At 38.9% G+C, this 24179-nt stretch overlaps 2 protein-coding genes and 1 long non-coding RNA gene across 5 annotated transcripts; all 3 read right to left on the bottom strand.

Moving 5' to 3' along the window:
- Positions 1-2122: 2122 nt before the first annotated feature.
- Positions 2123-5416, bottom strand: LOC122275171 (disease resistance protein RUN1-like). Of its 3 annotated transcripts, none has more exons than XM_043084141.1 (4): positions 4675-5416; positions 3286-4384; positions 2902-3177; positions 2123-2748 (listed from the first exon to the last, which is right to left on the bottom strand). In XM_043084141.1, the coding sequence occupies exons 1-4, from the start codon at positions 5163-5165 to the stop codon at positions 2161-2163; spliced, it is 2454 nt and encodes an 817-aa protein (XP_042940075.1). In that variant the 5' UTR covers positions 5166-5416; the 3' UTR covers positions 2123-2160. The 3 variants fall into 3 exon arrangements, with proteins under 3 accessions (XP_042940075.1, XP_042940076.1, XP_042940077.1); XM_043084142.1 differs by having other exon boundaries at positions 2123-2369; XM_043084143.1 differs by having other exon boundaries at positions 2251-2431.
- Positions 5417-6405: 989 nt separating this feature from the next.
- Positions 6406-12650, bottom strand: LOC122275568. The gene is made up of 2 exons (XR_006228593.1): positions 7470-12650; positions 6406-6865 (listed from the first exon to the last, which is right to left on the bottom strand). It is a non-coding gene; the product is annotated as an uncharacterized LOC122275568 (long non-coding RNA).
- Positions 12651-13829: 1179 nt separating this feature from the next.
- LOC122275498 (TMV resistance protein N-like) lies at positions 13830-18302 on the bottom strand. The gene is made up of 5 exons (XM_043084589.1): positions 17643-18302; positions 16254-17352; positions 15870-16145; positions 14335-15723; positions 13830-14229 (listed from the first exon to the last, which is right to left on the bottom strand). The coding sequence occupies exons 1-5, from the start codon at positions 18131-18133 to the stop codon at positions 13951-13953; spliced, it is 3534 nt and encodes a 1177-aa protein (XP_042940523.1). The 5' UTR covers positions 18134-18302; the 3' UTR covers positions 13830-13950.
- Positions 18303-24179: the final 5877 nt, after the last annotated feature.

Below are 24179 nucleotides of genomic sequence, written 5' to 3'. Positions count from 1 at the left end.
TTTAATGAAATGTTTGTTTTCCTATATATCAAAAAAAAAAAAAAAAGCTAGGTGTGTTGAAATGTATGTTATTTGAGCAGTACATAAATAAATGAAATTACAAAAACTTGAATTTTGAACTTCCTCTGAATTATGCAATTTTCTTTACATGAAAGTTTCCAAGTATTCAGCAAAGCTGTTAGTTACTCAAACAAGTCGTGTGAAAAATGAGTTCAGGTAGAGTTAGTGAAGTTGTAATTGACGGATGTGAAAGGTATTTTGGATGACGTAATATTATACAAGTCTTTCGCGTGTGGGAGGTGATGGCCTAAATATGACTTGGTATGGTGATCAAGATAGGCTGCCTAGCAAGTTAAGAGGCCTTCTTCACATGGACATAATTGGTCTCCCGTATTTGTGTATCTTGTAGTGGCCTGGTAAGTTGCATTTGCTTTTATTTGTTTACTATTATTACTTTGCATGCAAATTCTTGGTTTTCTTGCAGGTTTTTCAGTTATGGTCTTTTATTTAGGGTTGGTTCTTTTTCTTTTGAATTATTGTGGCCTTTGGTTTTATGGGTATCTTGTATTGTGATTGACAATTTTAGGTTATTATTATTATTATTATTATTTGTAATCACTAGGTATTTGTTTGTATAATCACGATTTTCCTTCGCCATAAGTGATGATTATCAATAAAACTAAGGTATCGTCCTCTTCTTCTAAAAATAAAAAAAAAGCCTTTCACGTGCGTATCTTTTATAAAATGGTAGATCTTAGCATATAAAAATGTAAAAAGATAAGTCTATTTTTTTGTGAGATTTATTTATTTTTTATAAAAAATTTTGTATCAAACTTGCATACCTTTTTTTTTTTTTTTTTTTTTTTTTTTTTTTTTTTAATGTGAAAAACTTGCATACTTAATACTTATACATAACATTACTCTTAATTGAGGATAGTTTACCTTGAAGAACCTTCAAAAGAGGTGTAAAATGAATTTCTTAAAAAAAGTGGTTACACAATATATCAATCTCATCACAAAATAAGTTAATAATAAAGCAACCAAAATGAAGTGTAAAGACAACCAATCATAAGATTCCAACACTGATATGTCAAAAAAAAAAAAAAACAAAAAACAAAAAAAAGCTTAATGAATGTTTTTTAAAAGCCCCCAAGTGATAAAATTCACTCGTTTAAGAAAACAAAAGTAAACTTTTATATAGTAATTACAATTTTTTTTTAAATTTTTAAACAAAATACAAAAATAATTCAATTTTTTTAAATTCTTAAAAAAAATAATATTTCAAGAATCAAATATATAACCGGGTCCTCCACAATGTGTCAGTGCCTGTTCTTCTGCTAGCTGTTGCTGTGGTTTGCAACAATTATCGTTCTCCAAGACTATCTTGTTCTTATTGTTAGGAGAATAGTAATGTTGGACCACTCTTGGATCATCATCATCATTATCATCCATGTTGTCGTCTTGCTCGAATACAAAATGAACTCCCAATCTATTATTACATTTATCCTTGTCTACTACTGTGCTTGGGAATACATCACATTGAAATGAAACACCAAAGTGATCCCTTTCATTGGTGATCTCATCCCACCACTTGAGGGCACCACGTGGAAGACACAACAGCCATAGTACTCCATCTGATTCCAGTCTATATCCACGAGAGAGGGGGTAGGCTACGGGAGCTAATTGACGACCATTATTAATGATAGAGAACTTCAAATTGAGGTAATAAAGGGGCCCCGGCTGAGAACCTTCTCGACGTTTCAAAACAATACCGACAACCAAACCTGCTAACTTGGCATTTTTAGGTGGAGGCACTCGGAAACACATCTCATTCTCCCTAGTTTGATGCCGAAACCATTCTGGTAACTCCCCTCCTCTAATTTTAATTGTAGTTATCATTTTTCCACAAGATCTGTATAATATAGGAATCATCATCGTTAAATTATCGATGAAGGATTTGCCACCACTACTTGCATTCTTTTGTCAAAGCCCCTTGCAATCATTCAATACAAGGGATTGCAAATGGGTAAATCTAGTGATACATGATGCAGGGAGGCTAATGAAATTGTTTCCTGATAGATGTAATTCTTCTAGCGTGGAAAGGCAATGAAGACTCTTGAGGAAATCAACTTCTGCTAGATTACAGTAAGAGATGCTCAATCATTTCAAAGCTGGAAACCACCCAACAGAGAGGCTCATATCTTGAGTTTTGTTCCTCTTTGACGAAGCCAGCCAACCCAAATTTGTTGATGATGATGACGACGATTTTGGAAACCTTCCAAGGTTTGTGCAACGCGAAATCCAAAGATTCTTGAGACGTGGCAACTTACAAATGCTTCGAGGGAGATCTCTAAGGTTCTTGCATGACACTATTGATATAACTTCGAGCCCAATGAGATATTCAACTGATAAAGGTAGTTCTTGAATGGGACTGTTATCAATAGAAATGAAACTTAAAAGAGGAATTTCTCCAACAATATTTAGAAATTTCTCAAAACTTGTGCACTCTTCAAGTTCTAGGTATTGAAGACGTGGCAACTTCAGGTTAGGAAGGCGTCTAAGTTTAGAGCAATATGTAACATCCAAAAAAGACAGTTCGTTTAAATTTCCAACAGATCGATGAACCTCAACTAAATTGCAACAGCCCTCAACATTCAAACTCTCAAGATTTGCCATCATTGAGACATCAGGGATGCACGTCAAGTATTTACAGAAACAAAAATTTATTTTTCTCAAATTTTCACAAACCTGGAAAAATAAAGGTCAAAGGAATAATATTGTATCAGCTTCCAAGAATTACCAATATAATTTCTTTTTTACAAGTTAATTTTTTAAAAAGAAAAATTGATCTAGACATATGAATTCTTATTTTAAAATCTAGAAAAGAGAGAAGATATTTACCTTTATTCCTTTGAATTGCTTGATTTTACTGTGATGCATGTTGAGAGTGACAAGTTTCTGAGGAAGAAAATTGGATGACAGAGATGGTGACGGGTATCCATCCCAATCAAGCAATATTAGCTCATTAGACAAACTTTTAGGACTCTCTGAAAAGCGTGCATGACGGATTATAAGCAATCTAAGCCTTTTCATTCTTGTAAACGCACTAGGATTCAGCAAAATATCTTTTTGCCCGAACAAATCTAGCTTTATGCCTTGAATTGCATTATAAGTTCCCTAATAAATCATAGAACAAGTGGAGGAAAAAATATTAGGACTCAATTGATAGAAGAAAAAAGATAAAATGATAAAATTGATAGAACAAGTGGACTAAAGTGCTCTTACCGTGTTTTCCATAAGAACACGAAGAATATCCTCATGAGACCATAATCGGCTTCGCTTTCCTAGCTCGTTGGGAGATTCTTGATGAACAATATTCCTACCCATCAATTGTATCACATCATGCATATGCAATTTGTTCCCGTATCCAACATTCACCAAAGATCTTTCAATGAGAACTTGTATTCCATGAACTGCATGAAAATTGCTTGCTTCCAAAACTTTTGTTACATCATCTTTGTTTTCTCCCTTAAAGAAGCACGCAATATCAAGGAAGATAGCCTTCTCATTGTCCTCTAGTGCATCAAAACTTATCTTAAGTCTTTCGTATATCTTTTTATTAAGACTACTTTGTAGTATTATGCTTTCCCATACAAGTTTGCTTCCACCACATAGGAGAGGCGCCAGCACCACTAGAACCAAGGGAAGGCCCTTGGCGTACTGAACCACATGATCCGTGAGCTCCTCATACCCTTCTTCAGGATAAGATTTCTTGAATACATTCCAACTAAGAAGTTGAAGAGCATCAGCATCACTTAGTTCTTGGACCTCGTATTTTCTTTCTACTTGGCCATGGTAATCTAGAACATGTTGATCTCTAGTTGTAATAATGATTCTACTTCCTAGACCAAACCAATTCTTATCTCTTGCTAATTTATCAAGTTGTTCCACCTCATTGACATCATCAAGAACTAAAAGAACCTTCTTATGGCAGAGCCTCTCCTTTATTATAGTAATTCCTCTATCCACACTTCCCACCTTTAAGTTGGTATTCATGCCCAAGGTCTCAAATAGAAGTGTTTCTTGTAATTGAACAAGGTTGGACTGGTTTGTAGTTTCCCAGACGTCAGCAAGAAAGCTGCAACTTTGAAATTGATGAGCAAAGGAGTTGTATACAGCTTTTGCAATCGTGGTTTTACCTATTCCACCAATTCCATGGATTCCAACCATGCGAACGTCATCATTCCCAACACTCAACAACTCACTCATGGCCTTTATGTGAGAATCTAATCCGACTGGGTTCTTCGCAACATCTAAAAATGTGCGCTTCATTAATATACTTGATGTCTCTTCTACAATGCGCTGGATAAAATCGGACTCATGCCTACATGCCATTCAAACAGGACAATCTAGAAATCATACTATTACATATCAAAAGCATTTTAGGATCAATCTAGAAATTGCTAATTAAGAAGAATCTGATCAAGGCTTTCTTTAGTGCCACAAATATAGAGGAATTAAGAAATGAAAAGTAAAGCAGCAAGAAGGAATTGGAACCGATTAAGTGCAGTTACCATAGAATTAGAGAGAAATGAAAAAGGGGAGAGAGACCTATTTGGTTACACCTCATGTATTTGATATCAATGCTTGCATTAAAAAAAACTAAAAGCATACCCATTGTTCAAATGCCAACCAGACAAATTGGCTGCCTCTTTGAGAGCCACCTTCCACCTCAACACCCTTTGTATATCATCTTTGAATTTCTTTTCATGCATATCCATCACTTCTCCTAACTGTTTCCGCATATCTGAAGGATCCACATCATAGAAAATGGGTTGAACCATTTGGCCAATCGATTTTTGACACTCGAGAATCTTGACGAGTTCATCTAAACACCATGTGGAAGTGGCATAGTTCTTAGAGAAGACGATGATGGAAAACTTAGATTGTTCGATGGCTTCCAAAAGTGCTGGGGAGATTTCGTCTCCCTTTTGAAGATCCACATCATCTTTGAAGGTGTTGATCCCCTTTATAATGAGAGCGTTATATAGATGACCGTTAAAGGTATTGCGGGTATCTTCCCCTCTGAAACTAAGGAAAACATCATGATTCCATTGATGGGAAGAAGAAGGGAAGGAGGAGGATGAGACAATTGGGATGGCCATAGAAGAGATTGAAATCTTGGTAGCTTCTTTGAAGGAAGAAGGGTCAAGAGTTACTGAGTTTAGAGAGACATGTGGGTAGAGAGCTTTATATTAACGAAGTGGATCGAGATGGTTTGAGTGGATCACTATCACTGTGTAATTAAACTCTCATGAAATTTTCTGGGCATTACCAAAGAAGCTGCTACTTTCAAATTTCTCCCATCTTTCTTCTTCTTTGGATGAAAAGGTATGTGTTCTTATTTCTTCCTTCTTTATTTCCCCCATCTAAATTGTCGTCAGTCTTTATTTCTCCCATCTGTCCTTGTCCAAAGGATCCAACACTTGCTGAGAAGAATCCATGGTTTTAGCGAGTACCCACACGTCTTCTCCTTTTTACTACCGTTCACTACATTTCATTCCATTTTTATCTCAATTGTATAAGTAGTGTAAACAATATAAAGTGTACACAATAGGAAAGATTTAGATAGTGAATTGAAATAAAATGAAATGTGATACGATGAAAGTTAAATAAATATTATTGAAATATTATTTTTTAATATTATATTTATTTTGAAATTTAAAAATATTAAATTATTTCTTATGTTTTATTTAAAAATTTAGAAAAATTAAAATAATTCATGAAGTAAGATATTTTATTATCGTACCAAAATGAAAAGCTCACAACCTGTTGTTTTATTTAGTATATAGATAATAAATAAAATAATTTAATTAGTTTAATAAGAATGAAAGAAAAAAAAAATGATATTAAAATAAATAAAGTATATGATGTCTAACGATCAGTAACATCTCTCTATCAACGTATGGCGCAAGTAGACAAGGAAGCATGGAAATCAAAGTCGTTCGGGACCCACACGTTATCACTTGAAGCTAAACTTTGATTCACACGTCCGTTATACCCGTGGCATTGTAGAAAAACTTGTCCTCAGTCTTTATCTGTCCCATCTGTGTCTGTCTTTCACCGAAGGATCCAACAAAGTTCACAACAGTACTTGCTTTTCCTTTTTATAGATTTCTCTCTATTTGCTCGGAAAAATGAAATGACCTTGAGAAGAATCATGGAGGATTTTTTAGGGATTACCCACATGTCTTTTCTTTTTGAATACCGTTCGTTACATTTCCTATAATTTTTATCAGAAAAGAGTCAAGTCAAACTTGCACTTATCTCGAGTCGGAGTTTACGTTTAGGTAATATCTTTATAAAATTTCTATATACATATATGAATTATTATATTCATAAGGATTGAAATAACATGCTTAGGATTAGGAACATTATTTCCTCCTACCTATCTCTTTAAATATTTACGATATTCTCCTTATAAACATATAGATAGTACAAGTCGGTTCCAGCTGAAACATATAATACAAAATTCGATCCTAAAAAGAAATTCACAAACAGCCTCTTTAATTTATATAGACAATTCGAACCAAACTGAAGATAATTTATTGGGTGCTAACAGAGTGCGAGCTTGTTCTTTCAGATGTTTTAATGCGTGTAATGGCTATTCATAGAATATTTGATTTCAAGAACACAAAATGCTTCTGCTTTCTGTTATTTCTTGCTTCTACTTTTTGGAACATGGAGTTTTTCCTTGTTTATTGGCTTCTTTTGTTGTCTCTTGAGAGGTCCATTTCAGAAGTAACATTGGAGCAAATGTCCAGTTTGTTTGGTTCCTTTTCAATCCTTCCTTCAAAGGGGGAAACTACAGGTATGAAAAAGAAGTTTGAACATATGATACGAAGTTTAATTAAAATTAAAATATCCCACTATGGATATATATTTCAGTCAGACATATGCATATATCAATACCAAGACTTTCCTATAAATCAATCTGACCCTAATTAAAACTAACTAAACAACCTACTGAGAAGCAACATCTATATATGGATATTTTCGGTATGGTGTGGAGCTTAGTGTCAGTACATATGCATAGTGGATTATTAAACTAAGTTCCATTATATATATGATCATGCCTTTTAACTGATTATAGATCCTGTCCTTCCCTTGGCATGTGGATTTTGTCAAAAACCTAACCCCATCTATCTTCTGCTCATATATATCCATGATATATAAGATGTGATCTGCAGCTTAGTTCATTTTTCTTTTCTGTTTTTTGAAAAACTATGGTACCTTGTACAAATTCATGATGGTTGGCTTCAAATCTATGCAAGAAGTCTGCTACATGAGATGACTCATCCAGTTAATGAAATATGTCATCTAAATTAAAAAGTGTAAACTATTAGTTGTTCAATGAGTAGGACCTGAAAATGGTGTGTGTGTGTGTGTGAGAGAGAGAGAGAGATTACCATGATGTTCCGCCAACAGTTGTCAGGATTGAGCTTCGGTCATGTTCCTGTCGTCCATGGAGAACGTTGGCTGGGCCAAGCTGTGATAACTTCCTCATAGTTTAGCCTCATAGTTTGCTCTTGACTTTAGGAGTAATTCCGTACCATTTCAGGGAGCAGAGAGGTTGACTAGGCAAGGAAACTTCCCTAGACAAGTTGGTACACAAAAGCTGGCGGGAAAAGGAGTTCCTCCACTAAACCCTCCAAATGTACCCCATGAAAAACTAGAAAGGGGGCTCGATGAGCAGACAAGGCCTACAGGAATAGCACACACTCCACTGACAGCTAAAGAGGCAGTACAACATGGGATAACTGGTACGGAGATCTCAACTGACTTAGTTACACAGATTCATTCCATTGAGAGTTTCCTGTCTGACCAACTAAAAGCACTGAATCAACCAAAGAAGGATCCTACATGGAGAAGACAAGAAAGAAATCTGAAAACTGAGAACTTTTCACCAGGATTGGGAGGAAACCCATCAGGGGTATCATACAGCAAAAAGAGAGCCAAAAGTCCAATTTTAAAGAGAAGTAAAAGAATTGCAGCATCCTCTGCAAACCATGGTAAGAACAAAAAAATAAAGATTGAGAATGAGGGGCCTGAAAGCAATGAACACACAAACATGGTGGAGGCTGGTTTACAGCCCCACCAAGATCAATGAGACTCATCAGTTGGAACTCACGTGGGCTTGGGAACCCACGGGGAGTTCGAGCACTTCGAGACTTGACTCGAAGGGAAGATCCCACAATCCTGTTTCTACAAGAGACAAGATTGAGTGTTACTAGAATGGAGAAAATTAAGTATATCTTAGGTTTTCCAAACTGTTTAGCAGTGAGTAATGACAGAGGAGGGGGAGGCATTGCTCTCTTATGGAAAAACAGTATTGATCTTAAGATTACCCAATATTCAAAGTCTCATATCCATGCTGAAATTAAATTGCAAGGGGAAGGGGAAGCTGTCTGGTACTTGACTGGAGTGTATGGTCACCCAGAAGCTGCAAGAAGACATGAAACATGGTCATTAATAAAGTCCCTAATGGTACCAGCAGGTTGTGCTTGGCTTGTAATGGGGGATTTTAATGAAATTTTGCATATGGGGGAGAAGAGGGGAGGAAGAAGCAGACCTGAGTGGCAGATGGAGGATTTTAGTGACATGCTGGTTGAGTGCAGGTTATTGGATCTGGGGTTCTGTGGACCTCAATTCACATGGTGGAATGGGAGGCAGGAAGAACACAGTGTGTCAGAAAGGCTAGATAGATTTTGTGCTAATCAAGAGTGGAGCTCCAAATTTGCTATGTGGCATGTTGTTCATCTGCCAATTGCCTACTCGGACCACCTTGCTGTTATATTGAAACCCCAAGTCGATCCCAATCTGAGTAGTAGAGGACCTGGATTCAGGTTTGAGGCCATGTGGACTGAGACAGAAGGATGCAAGCAGGTGGTGTCTTCTACTTGGAACCTAGAGGGAGGGGACAAGGACATCTCTTCACTTATGAAGAAGATAAAGGGCTGTGGGGAGAGGCTCCAGCAGTGGAATAAGAGCAGCTTTGGTCACGTGAAGAGACATATTGCTAAGGCCCGAGACAAGATGAACCTGCTGTACCAAACTGATCCAAGATGCCTGAGAATAGAAGAGCACAAGCAAGCAAAGGCTGAGGTGCAAACTTGGTTGGAAAGAGATGAAATCATGTGGAGGCAGAGATCGAAGGCATTATGGTTAAAGGAGGGGGACAAGAACACAAGGTTTTTTCATAGAAAAGCTTCTCAAAGACAGAAAAGAAATTATATTAAAGGAGTAAGAGATAGCAATAATACCTGGCAGGAGGGAGAAGAAAGGGATCAAATCATCATGGATTAATTTCAAACCATTTTCACATCTTCAGGCCATCAAGAACAAGTGGGATTCCTAGATAATCTGCAGGCTTGTGTAACTGAAGGAATGAATGAGGTTCTGATGCAGCAGTATTCAGAAGAAGAAGTGTTTCAGGCTCTAAACCAGATGGAACCATCCAAAGCCCCTGGACCTGATGGCATGCCCCCTTTATTTTACCAAAAGTACTGGACTGTGGTAGGAAAGGATGTCACCGAGGCTGTGCTGAAAGTACTAAATGAAGGGGTCTTCCCAGCTGAACTTAACCACACACACATTGTTTTAATTCCTAAGAAGGATAAACCAGAAACAGTAGCAGAATACAGACCAATCAGTCTGTGCAATGTTGCCTACAAGCTTATATCCAAAGTCCTCTCCAATAGGCTAAAATAAGTCCTGCCTCAGGTTATATCCTTGTCTCAATCAGCCTTTGTACCCGGGAGACTAATTACAGACAATGTTCTAGTTGCTTATGAATTGGTCCATTACTTAAGACAGAAAAGGAAAGGGAAGAAAGGGTATATGTCACTCAAATTGGATATGAGCAAAGCATACGATAGAGTGGAGTGGGGATTCCTAGATAATATAATGGGCAAGATGGGGTTCAATGAAAGGTGGAGAAAGCTTGTAATGTGCTGTGTGCAGACTGTTACATACTCTATTATTGTGAATGGTAGTCCAAAGGGCCCTATCAAGCCCTCGAGAGGTCTGAGGCAAGGGGATCCCCTCTCCCCTTATCTCTTTCTTCTGTGCACTAAAGGGTTGATAGCTATGCTAAGACAAGCAGAGGAGAACAAGCTGGTGGAAGGAGTAAAAATCTGTAGAGGCAGCCCAAGGATCAACAACCTCCTCTTTGCAGATGATAGTTTGTTTTTTTGCAGGGCCACTTTGCAAACTAATGCACATATCCACCAACTTCTAAAGGAGTATGAACTGGCATCGGGTCAGAAAGTTAATAAAGAGAAGACAGCAATGGTTTTTAGCACCAATGTTAACCCCCAATTGCAGCAGGAAATTATGGCATCTTGGGGGATACAGCAGGCTCAGAAGTATGAAAAGTACCTTGGCCTCCCATCAGTGGTAGGAAGATCAAAGAAAAGGGCCTTTGCAAATATCAAGAGCAGGGTTTGGAAGAAGCTTCAAGGATGGAAGGAGAGGCTACTCTCACAAGGGGGGAAGGAAATACTAATTAAAGCAGTAGCACTATCAATCCCTTCATACTCTATGAGTTGCTTCAAGTTACCTGAAAGTTTGTGTAAAGAGCTAGAGAATATGATGGCAAAGTTTTGGTGGGGCCAAAGGAGGGAGGAAAACAAAATCAGGTGGGTGAGCTGGACAAAAATGTGTGCTCCTAAGCAAGATGGGGGAATGGGGTTTAAGGACCTGCATAGTTTCAATATGGCCCTATTAGCTAAGCAAGCATGGAGGATAATGAATGAAAAGTCTTCTCTCCTCCATAGAATCTACAAGTCCAAGTACTTCCCCAATTCATGCATCCAGTACGCACAGTTGGGAAATGCCCCATCATATGCATGGAGAGGGATATGGGAAGCTACAAGACTAATGGTGAAGGGATGCAGGTGGCGAGTAGGGGATGGGGAGTCCATAAATATCTGGACTGATATCTGGCTACCAGGACAGAGTCAAACCCCTTTAGGCCTATATCAAGAAAGTAGAAGCAGTTGTCAACGTGTTGCACAATTGATTGATGGGGAGACAGGTTGGTGGGATGCTGAGATAGTTAGGAGAACTCTCCCTCCAAGAGAAGCTTCTGATGTTCTGAGGATTCCCCTAGGACCTTCACCTAGAGAGGATAAGCTCATATGGCACTATGAAAACTCAGGAGAATACACAGTGAGGAGTGCTTATAGGCTGTTCTGGGCTATAAAGAACCATAGGGTAGAAGGGGGTTGCTCAAACTATCAGGCACTGCGGGGATTCTGGAAGCAGTTATGGTCAATGCCAATACCACACAGGGTTAGAGTCTTCTCTTGGAGAGCATGCAAGCATGGACTGCCCACCTTGCAAAACCTGAGGGTCAGGAAGGTTGTTTCTGAAGATACCTGCAAGTTCTGCCATGAGGAAAGGGAAGACACAAGTCATGCACTGATATATTGCCCATCCATTTTACCCTTATGGAAGTCTTTGTTTGGTTTTTTATTTCGGGGAGGAAACCAGCAGGGGTTTATGGAGATAGCCATGAGAGTGACAAAGGAAGGGCAGCCAAGAGATCTTGAGAAGTTTTTTCTTATGGCCTGGTCCTTTTGGTATAGAAGGAACCTTTTTTACTTTGAAGAGCAGGTTCAGCACCCACAACAGTTTGTGGATCATGCCATGTCTTTGTTTAAGGAGTCTCGAGAAGCTCAAGCCAGCACTAAACAGAACATGGTAAGGGATATGAGGTGGAAACCCCCCTATAGGAGCTCTAAAAATCAACACGGATGGGGCTATGTTTCAGGGATGCTGTACCTCAGGTGTGGGAGTTATTTTGAGAGATGAAAAAGGAAAGGTAATTCTGGCTGCGTGTAAAAAAGAACCTGAGTTCTCTGACCCTATGGAAGTGGAGCTTCTTGCCATCCTGAGGGGGCTACAGCTGTGTATCCCGTTGGGCATTGGCGAGTTGATTGTGGAAACAGACTCAATGCTCAGTGTAAGAGCCTTAACAGCAGAGGAGGAGTCCATGTCTCCCCATGGTAACCTGATCTATTCCATACTCAGCCTCTCTAAACAGCTACCAAAGGTGACATTCCAACATGCCGGCAGAGTGCACAATGCAGCAGCTGATGGTCTAGCAAAATTAGCAAGATTTGTAGAGGATTTAACAGTTTGGTGGGAATCAATTCCCGAGTGTATTTCCCAAATTGTTTGGCATGAGGCCAGCTTGTAATTCTCTAGATGACTCTATGTTATGAATGAATGAGAGTTGTTATCAAAAAAAAAAAAAAAAAAAAGATCAATTTCTGTACTGCAGTTTGCTTATTGGTCACTTTATCAATTATGTACATGTATATATATTTTTAGCAGAGATATTTTGAATTCTTTGTAGATTGGAGATTTGAGAATTCCATGAGTGTAGCAAATCCAAATGAAGAGGACCCAAAACTTGAAGATTCCAGCTCTCCACCTGATGAAACCAAAGTCTACTGCCAAACCCGAGAGGATCATGATCAAAACAATGTCTCCAAAATCAAAATGATTCATATATTATAATTTTTTATTTTATAAAGCAATGTATAAATACAAAATAATGTAGTGAATTATATTGTGTTGAATATTGTATATATTTTCTTTTGCATGCATTTAGTTAAAATGGTAATTAGTTTCTAACTTTAGTTATTTTTTACATAAAGTTTTCTGTTTTGATATATTTTTATTATTATGCAAAAATTTTATAATATATAGGCTTTTCTATTTATTAAAAAAAGACAAAGAAAAAAGAGAAAATCCGGGTTCAGTGCAAAACCTGGATTCCCGGTTTTAAAGAATTCGAATTCATTCGAGTTTCAACTCAGGTCATAACCCGGATTAGCCGGGCCGGACCGGACCTGGTCTAAGTTTGAAATTCAGTTTTCGGGTTGGGCATATCCGGGTACCCGGTCCGAAACTCGGATGAATAGTCTTACTATTCTATAGTTCTATTTAAACTCCCTCCCTTCAGAATTGGAATGCAATATATGGAATTTACTGGTAGGGCATTTCAGATATTCAACTAATTAAGATTTTGTAGATATTTTCATATCATTTAAATAAATTTTTATTATTATTTATTTTACTACCAATAAATTTATAATAGCTTTTATTACTGATGTTATATATTCTTATCGACGTAACAATATAGACGCCGGTGCATTTATCAATTACCGGTGTTTCATTGATCAATTTTTGGCATTTTGTAAACGCTGCCAATGCTATATAATTATTACCAGCGTAACACTATAAACGCTGGAAAACTACTTATGTACTAGCGTAAAATTAATCAATAGCCGGCATTTGTTCAAACGATATAAATGCCAAAAAATTCAACATTTTACCAACGCAAACTTTATTAATTGTCGGCGTTTTATGAAACGCCGCTAACGCTATATATTATCATCGGCGTAATATTATAAACATCGGCAAACACGGTTAATATAACGGCATATAATCAATAAATTAGTGGCATTTATTTAAACGCCACAAACAATCTATATTATTACCGGCGTAACAATATAAATGCCGGGAAACTATTACCTTCCCGGCGCATAATTACTATATTGGCGGCGTTGTTATAAACGCCGCCAAAGCTATATATTAGTACCGGCGTAACAATTTAAATGTCGGGAATCTCAATAATTTACCAGCGGAAACATTAAGCGCCGGTAATTTTATATATCTACCGGCGCATAAACAAACGCCACGTATATAAACGCCGCTAATTTTGCCTTTTTTTGTAGTGCAAGAACAATTTCACAGATATAAAAAATATCGATTTTACCTATAAACCTAGCATGAGTTTCTAAAAGACATCATCTTTGGGGGCATAGTTTTTAGAAAAGAACAAATCTTTGAAGCAAAAGCTAACGAAAAGAGATTTTAGACAATACCTTGAGAGAGAGAAAACTGGGCTACACAATCTGAGTCCATTTTCAATCTGGTAACTGGCGAATAAAGATCAGGTCGTCGGCGTCTCTTCCTCCGTGTTCTCTCTGGACCGCGCTGTGTGTCTTCCTCCATGGCTTCCTCCGTGTTCCGTGTTCTTTTGTTGTCAGTCCAGAAAGAACATGGAGGAAGACACGCGGCGCGGTGCGGTAGAGCACACACGATGGGTGTTGGGGTTAGGGGGGGCAGCTGTTCAAATTTTCGAATAAGGGCCTAGAGAAATTTTCAAATTAAAACACACCTTTTAGATGGCAGGCAGAACTTGGGGAGTAAAACGCAACGTTTTGAAAAAATAAATAAATAAAAAATCCACCTCACCTGTGTGTAGCGTTGTAGAGACGACAGACTAATTGTAGAGTTACCCATCTTGTTCTCATTGTTAGGAGAACAGTAATGCTGGATCACTTTTGGAACATCATCCATGTTGTCGTTTTGCTCAAATACAAAATGAACCCCCAATCTTTTATTCACGTCCAGTACTCTTGAGCCTGGGATTACATGAAATTGAATTGAAACTCCAAAGTGATCCCCTTCACTGGTCTCATCCGACCACTTTAAGGCACCACGTGGAAAACACAACAGCCACACTTCATCTGATTCCCGTAATCCACCAGAGAAGGGGTAGGCCATAGGAGCCAATCGACTGTTGATAGAGACGCTCAAATTGATGTGAGAATGGGTCGACAACGGCTCAAAAGCTTCCCGTTTCAAAACAATACCAATAACCAAACCTGCTAACTTGGCATTTTTAGGTGGAGGCACTCGGAAACACATTTCATTCTCTCTAGTTTGATACCGAAACCATTCTGGTAACTCCCCTCCACTAATTTTAATTGTAGTCATCATTTTTCCACAGAATCTGTATAATATAGGAATCGTCATCGTTAAATTATCGATGAAGGATTTGTCACCACTACTTGCATTCATTTGTCCAAGCCCCTTGCTATACTCCAATACAAGGGATTGCAAATGGGTAAATCTAGTGATACATGATGCTGGGAGGCTAATGAAATTGTTTCCTGATAGATTTAATACTTCAAACGTGGAAAGACAATGAAGACTTTTAAGGAAATCAACTTCTACTAGATTACAGTAAGAGATTTTCAATGTTTCCAAAGCTGGAAACCCAACAGAGAGGCTCATATCTTGAGCTTTGTTCCTCTTTGACGAAGCCAGCCAGCCCAAGCTTGATGATGATGATGATGATGATGATGAAGATGACGATTTTGGAAACCTTCCAAGGTTTGTGCAACACTCAAGAAGAAGAGACTTGAGACGTGGCAACTTAGATATGCTTATAGGGAGATCTCTAAGGTTCTGGCATGAAGTTATTGTTATCCTTTCAAGCCCAGTGAGATATTCAACTGATGAAGGCAGTTCTTGGATGGGACTTTCACAAATCAAAATGTAACCTAAAAGAGGAATTTCTCCAACAATATTTGGAAATTCCTCAAGACTTGTGCACCCATAAAGTCCTAGATATTGAAGACGTGGCAACTTCAGGTTAGGAAGGCGTCTAAGTTTAGAGCATTTTATAACATCCAATCGAGACAGTTTGTTTAAAAATCCAACAGATTGATGAACCTCAACTAAATTGCAACAGCCATGAACATCCAAACTCTCAAGATTTGCCATCATTGAGACATCAGGGATGCACGTCAAGTATTCACAGTAACAAAAATTTATTTTTGTCAAATTTAGACAAACCTGGAAAATAAAGGTGAAAGGACCAATGTATCAGCTTCCAAGAATTACCCATCTAATTTCTTTTTTACAAGTAAATTGAAAAAAAAAAAACGATCCACACATCCGAATTCTTATTTTAAAATCCAAAAAAGAGAAAAGATATTTACCTTTATTCCTTCGAATTGCCTGATTTTACTGTGACACACGTTGAGTATAACAAGTTTTCGAGGATGAAAATTGGACGGCAGAGATGGTGACGGGTATCCAGGCCAATCAAGCCATCTTAGCTCATTAGACAAACTTTTAGGACTCTTTGAAAAGTGTGCATGACGGATTACAAGCAATCTAAGACTTTTCATTCTTGTAAAGGCTCTAGGATTCAGCAAAATATCTTTTTTCTCGAACAAATCTAGCTTTACACCTTGAATTGCATTATAAGTTCCCTAATAAATCATACGACAAGTGGACTGAAAAATATTAGGAATCCATTGATAGAAGAAAAATGACAAAATGATAAAATTGATAGAACAAGTGGACTAAAGTGCTCTTACCTTGTTTTCCATAAGAACACGGAGAATATCATCATGAGACCATAATCGGCTTCGCTTTCCTGGCTCGTTGGGAGATTCTTGATGAACAATATTCCTACCCATCAATTGTATCACGTCATGCATCTGCAATTTGTTGCCGACATTCACCAAAGATCTTTCAATGAGAACTTGTATTCCATGAACTGCATGAAAATTGCTTGCTTCCAAAAATTTTGTTACATCATCTTTGTTTTCTCCCTTAAAGAAACACGCAATATCAAGGAAGATAGCCTTCTCATTGTCCTCCAGTGCATCAAAACTTATCTTAAGTATTTCGTATATCTTTTTATTAAGACTACTTTGTAATTTATGTATTATGCTTTCCCATACAAGTTTGCTTCCACCACATAGGAGAGGTGCCAGCACCACTAGAACCAAGGGAAGGCCTTTGGCATACTGAACCACACGATCCGTGAGCTCCTCATACCCTTCTTCAGGATAAGATTTCTTGAATACATTCCAACTAAGAAGTTGAAGAGCATTAGCATCACTTAGTTCTTGGACCTCGTATTTTCTTTCTACCTGGCCATGGTAATCTAGAACACGTTGATCTCTAGTTGTAATAATGATTCTACTTCCTGGACCAAACCAATTCTTATCTCTTGCTAATTTATCAAGTTGTTCCACCTCATTGACATCATCAAGAACTAAAAGAACCTTCTTATGGCAGAGCCTCTCCTTTATTATAGTAATTCCTCTATCCACACTTCCCACCTTTAAGTTGGTATTCATGCCCAAGGTCTCAAATAGAAGTGTTTCTTGTAATTGAACAAGGCTGGACTGGTTTGTAGTTTCTCGGACGTCAGCAAGAAAGCTGCAACTTTGAAATTGATGAGCAAAGTAGTTGTATACAGCTTTTGCAATCGTGGTTTTACCTATTCCACCAATTCCATGGATTCCAACCATGCGAACATCATCATTTCCAACACTCAACAACTCACTCATGGCCTTTATGTGAGAATCTAATCCGACTGGGTTCTTCGCAACATCTAAAAATGTGCGCTTCATTAATATACTTGATATCTCTTCTACAATGCGCTGGATAAAATCGGACTCATGCCTGCATGCCATTCAAACAGGACAATCTAGAAATCATACTGTTACATATCAAAAGCATTTCAAGATCAATCTAGAAATTGCTAATTAAGAAGAATCTGATCAAGGCTTTCTTTAGTGCCACAAATATAGAGGAATTAAGAAATCAAAAGTAAAGCAAAAAGAAGGAATTGGAACCGATTAAGTGCAATTACCATAAAATCAGAGAGAAATGAAAAAGAGGAGAGAGACCTATTTGATTACACCTCATGTATTTGATATCAATGCTTGCATTAAAAAAAACTAAAAGCGTACCCATTGTTCAAATGCCAACCAGACAAATTGGCTGCCTCTTTGAGAGCCACCTTCCACCTCAACACCCTTTGTATATCATCTTTGAATTTCTTTCCATGCATATCCATCACTTCTCCTAACTGTTTCCGCACATTTGAAGGATCCACATCGTAGAAAATGGGTTGAACCATTTGGCCAATCGATTTCTGACACTCGAGAATCTTGACGAGTTCATCTAAACACCATGTGGAAGTGGCATAGTTCTTAGAGAAGATGATGATGGAAATCTTAGATTGTTCGATGGCTTCCAAAAGTGCTAGGGAGATTTCGTCTCCCTTCTGAAGATCCACATCATCTCTCAAGGTGTTGATCCCCTTTATAATGAGAGCGTTATATAGATGACCGGTAAAGGTATTGCGGGTATCTTCCCCTCTGAAACTAAGGAAAACATCATGATTCCATTGATGGGAAGAAGAAGGGGAGGAGGAGGATGAGACATTTGGGATGGCCATGGAAGAGATTGAAATCTTGGTAGCTTCTTTGAAGGAAGAAGGGTCAGGAGTTATTGAGTGCAGAGAGACATGTGGGTAGAGAGCTTTATATTAACGAAGTGGATCGAGAAGGTTTGAGTGGGTCATTGTCACTGTGTAATTAAACTCTCATGAAATTTCCTGGGCATTACCAAAGAAGCTGCCACTTTCAAATTTCACTCATCTTTCTCCTTCTTTGTCAGAAAAGGTCTGTGTTCTTATTTCCCCCATCCAACTTGTCGTCAGTTTTTATTTCTCTCATCTGTCCTTATCTCGAGTCGGAGTTTACGTTTAGGTAATGTCTTTATAAAATTTCTATATACATATTTGAATTATTATATTCATAAGGATTGAAATAACATGCTTAGGATTAGGAACATTATTTCCTCCTACCTACCTCTTTAAATATTTACGATATACTCCTTATAAACATATAGATAGTACAAGTCGGTTCCAGCCGAAACATATAATACAAAATTCGATCCTAAAAAGAAATTTACAAACAACCTCTTTAATTTATATAGACAATTCGAACCAAACTGAAGATAATTTATTGGAGGGTAAATGTCACCATATATATATATATAAGGTAGTGTAAACAATAAAATAAGTAGTGTACACAATAAATGAAGCTCACAATTTGTTGCTTGCAGGAATAATTGTCATGCACATGATATTGTGGATCGCCTATGGTCAAAAGAGGGTGACCCACCCGTGTCCCTCACGCTCTGGTGCCATGACTTCTGATGGCAAGGTGGCTGATCTTGAGCCCATCGTCCCCAAGGGTGTCTCTCGTGAGGACCTCAAGATGCTGAGTGAGGATGGGTCTTCAGCATCCTTATCTTCCTCTAGTAAGTCCGTCTAGTGGGATACCCCAATCCCCAATCGCCGTCTTCGAGGAGGCTTCCCCTCAAGTTAGTTTTGTGAGTCCTGGCATTTTTTCGTGGCAGGAAGGCACAACAGTTAATGACGTCGGGCTCGAAGAATCCTCGACATTGCAAGTGCAAGACCTTAATTTTGCCTTGGGGTTGCTAGGCGGCTCGGTGCCCCGGGGTGGGGATGGTACTTCCATGTCTTGCCCTTCGGGGATAGAGATCGATAGGGCTAGGGTCGAGGCCATACACCATATATTATTTAATTTTTTTATAATTTTTCATATAATAAATATGTAGTGGATGGATGATAAATAGAACAATTAAATTAGTTTAACAAGAATAAAATAAAATAAAAATAATAAAAATAAAAAATAATATTAAAATAAATAAAACGTATAGTGTTGGATGAGTAACATTTCTCAAACAACGTATGGCGCACGTAGACAAGGAAGCATGGAAATCAAAGTCGTTCGGGACCCACACGTTATCCCTTGAAGCTAAACTTTGAATATTCACACGTCCTTAAGTTATACCCGTACCTGGCATTGAAGAAAAACTTGTCGTCAGTCTCTATCTCTCCCATCAGTGTTCTTCTCTCCCATCAGTGCTTTTCCTTCTTATAGATTTTTCTCTATTTGCTCGGAAAACTGAAATGACGTTGAGAAGAATCATGGATTTTTTAGCGAGTTCCCACAGGGCTTTTCTTTTTGAATACCGTTCGTTACATTTCCTATAATTTTTATCTAAAAGGAGTCAAGTCAAACTTTCACTTATCTCGAGTTGCAGTTTACGTTTAGGTAAATTTCATTTGCTCAAATTTGGATTTTTTTTTTTTTTGTTGTTGTTAATATCTTTATAAAATTTCTATATACATATATAAATTATTATATTAATAAGGATTCAAATAACATGCTTAGGATTAGGTCAACCCAGTGTTAAGAACGTACGATGCACGTACACGACCGAGGAAGCATGGATATTTGTTCCCATGGAGAAGATTGGGAATCACATGTTTTACTTCAGGCTAGCTATAAACTTTGATGTAATCGTTTGGTATAATTTTCATATGCTAGCAGCATTTACATATATATGTCACGATGATAAGAAGTTTCTCTGGGTTTATCACATAATCTAATATTGAATTAACTTTAAAATAATATGATTGGATTAGTCATTTTATTATGTATTAGACAAGAAGTGTTGTTTCCCTAGCCACAAAGGTTTGCACACCAAGTCTCTGTTTTCTTAGCTCGACACCAAGTCTCTGTTTTATTATGTATCATGACATTGACACACGTATTCTTTACTTGAAATTAAAAATTTCAAACAAAAAAAAGAAAAAAAGAAAACCTTCTTTATAACAAAAATTAATAATAAACCCATGGCTGTCACTCTTTGAAGCTATTTTATAATTCACTTTATAATCAACCTATAGCCACTTCATTAAAAATCATCTCAATTATATATATATATATATATATATATATATATAAAACTATCCTCCATTTGAAATAGAATTATAAAATAATTGTTAAAAAAGGCTTTAAGCTTTTTATTTTTTTACTTTTTAATGGCAAAACCTCTCTTATTAAGAAATTTTATTTATTAGTTGTTTGGATAACATACCTAATAAAGTGCTTAAATAACATAATTTGATTTAGAAGATAAATTTTAAATTTTAAATCTACAAGCCAAGACTTACAATTCAAGTGATGTAAATGATGTATTCTACATACTAGCTTAAGGAGGGCGACGAAGAGGTCTTGCCCAGAGGATGAGGTGATCACCCCTGAGTTGGAAGGCTCTAACGTTGGTTCAGGGCAATGTGAGTCTTCTACCCAGGAGATCGTGGTTGCACCTTCGCCATTCCATGATATCCCTTCTACACCTTAGGGAGACCTGAGAGAGGGGGGGGGGGGGGGGGGGGGAGGGGTAATTCAGTCCCGAGCAAGATATAGAAGAGATGGAAGTGGCATTCCTTGAGGCCCTGCAACACTCGGCATTCAACGCGCCCAAGGAGATCGCTACTGTGGAGCACCTTGAGGGGACCAGTCACGCCCACTTTGCCTCTAGAGTTGCAAATCAGGGGACCTTGTCGACTTCTAGGGGTGCTCCTTGCCAGATGGAGGCGGTTGTCCAGAGCGGTACCGAGGATGACTAGGCGCCTCTTGAGGCCATCATCCCCAATGCCTCTCTCATGCGGACCTTGTGATGCTGAGTGAGGATGGGTCTTCGACATTCTTATCTTCCTCTAGTAAGTTCATCAAGCAGGATACCTCCCCAACCGCCATCCTCGAGGAGGCTTCCCCATCACTTAGTTTTGTGGGCCTTAGCTCTCCTCTGTGGCCGAAAGGCGAGGTAGTTAATGATGTCAGGCTCGAGGAAGCCTTGACATCGCAAGTGCCTAAGCTTTTGCCCTAGGGGTTGCTAGGCGGCTCGGCGCCCCATGGTAGGGATGGCATTTCCATGTCTCGCCCTTCGAGGATAGAGATCGATGGGGCTAGGGTCGAGGCTATATGAGAGATGACCGATCAACTTAGGAGCATCCTCTCTCTAGTGGGACTTCTCTCTCTTCATTGTCTTGATGTGATAGTTTTTTTTTTTTTTTGGTTCTAGCTGTCTAACCACTTTCATTTGGCAAGGGTTTGATTCCCTTGCGGCCTGGGTCATGAAAGGTCAAGCCAAGGTGGAGAATGAGGTTGAGGCCTTGTGCAGTCTTGGCTAGTAGGCCTATTGAAAAGTGTTTAGGCTCAGGGCCATGCTAGAGCATGCCGAGAAGGCATTTTCCATGGTTGAGGCCTACAATGGGTCTTTGTAGAAGATCATCAGGGACCTCTACAAGGATATGAAAGAGCTACGCCAGGAGGTGTCTTGCCACAAGTTCGAAGCTAGGGTCTTTGAAGAGGAGGGGCACTTCACCTAGAAGAGGAGGTGGATGAGGCCCAAGAGCACTGTCTAGGTACATTTCCTCATTGGCGGAGGCTAGAGCAGCTCACTATGATTTAGGCAAGCGTATGGTCGAACTCCAATTCAAGAAGGAGGTGCTCATGGTGAAAAATGCTGCACTCCAGAGAGACAAGGACAAGGTCGAGGACCTGTACATATAGTTGGGCAGGTCCCATCTGTGGCTTAATGATATGATGAGGTCTTGTGAGGAACGAGTGAATGAGCTAGAGCTCATCGTCACCAATGACAAACTCGCCAGGCTCTCTTCCCAGTTTGCAGCGGCAAGGCAACTTCGTAACAAGCTTGGAGCCACAAGTACTTTTGAGGATTAAAGAACTTGAGGGGGAGCATGGAAGAGAACCTTCATGACAATCCGGGGACCTTGGACTAGGTCAAGTTTATGCCTTATGCCTAATCCGGAAGACCTTGACTCTCTGGACCACCTGGGATGAGACTCGATGCCTAATGCATTCCCCGCCCCAACTCCCCGTCCCAAAGTTTAGAGACATTTTTTTTTCTTTCACATCATTTGCGAGAAGGGACTTTGTACTTTGTAATATTCGATAGTATAATAAATGTTCTTCTTGCGTATTGTTGGTTTTGCAATTTACGTATTCTTCACCCCGATCTGACTTAGGACTCAATCAAGCTTCTTTCATCATGGCGTGTCTCTTGCAAGAGCGCATATTGTCTACCAATATCCTTATAGTGGTGTAGTTGGCCACCAGTAATGTTACTAATAGGGCATCATCATACAGGTTGGTCATCCCTTCACAGTTAGAGTCATTGAAGGAAACTGTCGAGTTCTTTTGGGTTCAAGCTTGTTTGGCCAACTTCCCGACGTTGAAGACTTTCACGTATCTCGCCCTTTGGGCGTATGGTTTCCTACCGCCCTTTCTCCAGCTGCTTGCCTAGGGGTGAAAAGCGGTGGGCACATAGATGTCCAAGCATCTCTTCTTAGGTCTCTGCCATTTTCTTCCTGAAATGGTGGCAATTTTCGATTCAGTACAGTACCTATGAGCCCTCTGCCTGTGGTCGTTGCCTTCCTACGGGTGCTCCTCATCCTGTGAATGCACGTTCATGTTTGAGTGCACTTTTCGGGGGATTGTGATGATGTCGCTTCTTCTCTTATGTTGTTTCTTCTCTCGTGTTGCCCCTTCTTCGCCTTGGGTTCCTTCTCATGGGGTTTTCGTGCTAGCGCCTCGCTTGTATTCGCTCACCGGTTCGTCTCCTCCTATGCATCTCAGGGTGGTCAAGGCTCTAAGGGTGTCTTTGGTGTTGACGAAGTCATCAGCTCAGTCCATGAAATCTCATTGGCTGGGGTCTTTCATGCTATTTTTGCCATTAAAGGGCTTTAGGGTCAAATGCTGCCGAAGAGTGCTGCCAGTGTAATCTTTTCATCTTTATCATCCATGGTCATTCGCTCTTTATTGAACCAGTACAAGTATGCCTCCAAACTTTCTTCCTCTCGTTGTATTACAATAAAGAGGTAAACAACCAGTCACCAGTCACCTTCTCTTTCGGTTGTTCATGAATTTCATTAAGAAATGCTAGCCTAACTCCTCTAATTAAGCTGTGGATAGTACCTGGCCGTAGGGCTCCAAACCATGCTTGAGAGAAGGCTTTCAGCGTCAGGTGGAATGTCGACATGCGATTTCCCTAGGGAAGCATGTGGGTATTAAATGTTTTTTCGGCAAGGTCCTTGGACCCGTCATACATCTTTATTTGTGAAGCTCTGAACTTGGGTGGAAGTGGGATGGCCATCACTTTGGTGCAGGTTCATGATTCTGAGCAGCTGGTCCATAGAGGATGATCCCTTTATTCTCTTTGTCATTTCCTCGTTTTTGCCCATAAGGCTGTGCAGCTAGCCATTCATCCTCTTGCGTTCTTCGTCTTCAGGTGGTATCTTACTAGTATTTTGTGACTTTCCCTCCATCCATTCGATTCTACTTGATTCGGTGCCTTCTCCAAACTTGCCATTACTTTGTTTTAGCACCTCATTCTCTTGTTGAATGTCTCCATATTCGAGGCCATTTTCTTTATGAGTTCTTCCATTTTTGCAACTCTCTTCTCCATGCTTGTTGATGTAGCTTCCCACTCAAGGGTCTATTCCTAATTTTTGCTTTTCAGTACTTGAGGCAGACATATTACCAACGGTTTCTAGTAGATTTCTGCCAGAGAAAAATGGCAATAAGGGTAATGTGACG

The sequence above is a fragment of the Carya illinoinensis genome, chromosome 9, assembly GCF_018687715.1.
Source record: "Carya illinoinensis cultivar Pawnee chromosome 9, C.illinoinensisPawnee_v1, whole genome shotgun sequence".
In the NCBI taxonomy this organism is placed as follows: domain Eukaryota; kingdom Viridiplantae; phylum Streptophyta; class Magnoliopsida; order Fagales; family Juglandaceae; genus Carya; species Carya illinoinensis.
This window is presented reverse-complemented; position numbering and strand designations above follow the sequence as displayed.

Excerpts from the sequence above, each read along its gene's own strand:
- LOC122275171 (XM_043084141.1), bottom strand. The coding sequence starts at position 5,165 with ATGGCCATCCCAATTGTCTCATCCTCCTCCTTCCCTTCTTCTTCCCAT. Across the intron at positions 4,385-4,674 it reads GGTTGGCATTTGAACAATGG|GCATGAGTCCGATTTTATCC; the intron begins GTATGCTTTTAG and ends AATGGCATGTAG. Across the intron at positions 3,178-3,285 it reads GTGTTCTTATGGAAAACACG|GGAACTTATAATGCAATTCA; the intron begins GTAAGAGCACTT and ends ATGATTTATTAG.
- LOC122275498 (XM_043084589.1), bottom strand. The coding sequence starts at position 18,133 with ATGGCCATCCCAAATGTCTCATCCTCCTCCTCCCCTTCTTCTTCCCAT. Across the intron at positions 16,146-16,253 it reads GTGTTCTTATGGAAAACAAG|GGAACTTATAATGCAATTCA; the intron begins GTAAGAGCACTT and ends ATGATTTATTAG. Across the intron at positions 15,724-15,869 it reads GGCAATTCGAAGGAATAAAG|GTTTGTCTAAATTTGACAAA; the intron begins GTAAATATCTTT and ends TTTATTTTCCAG.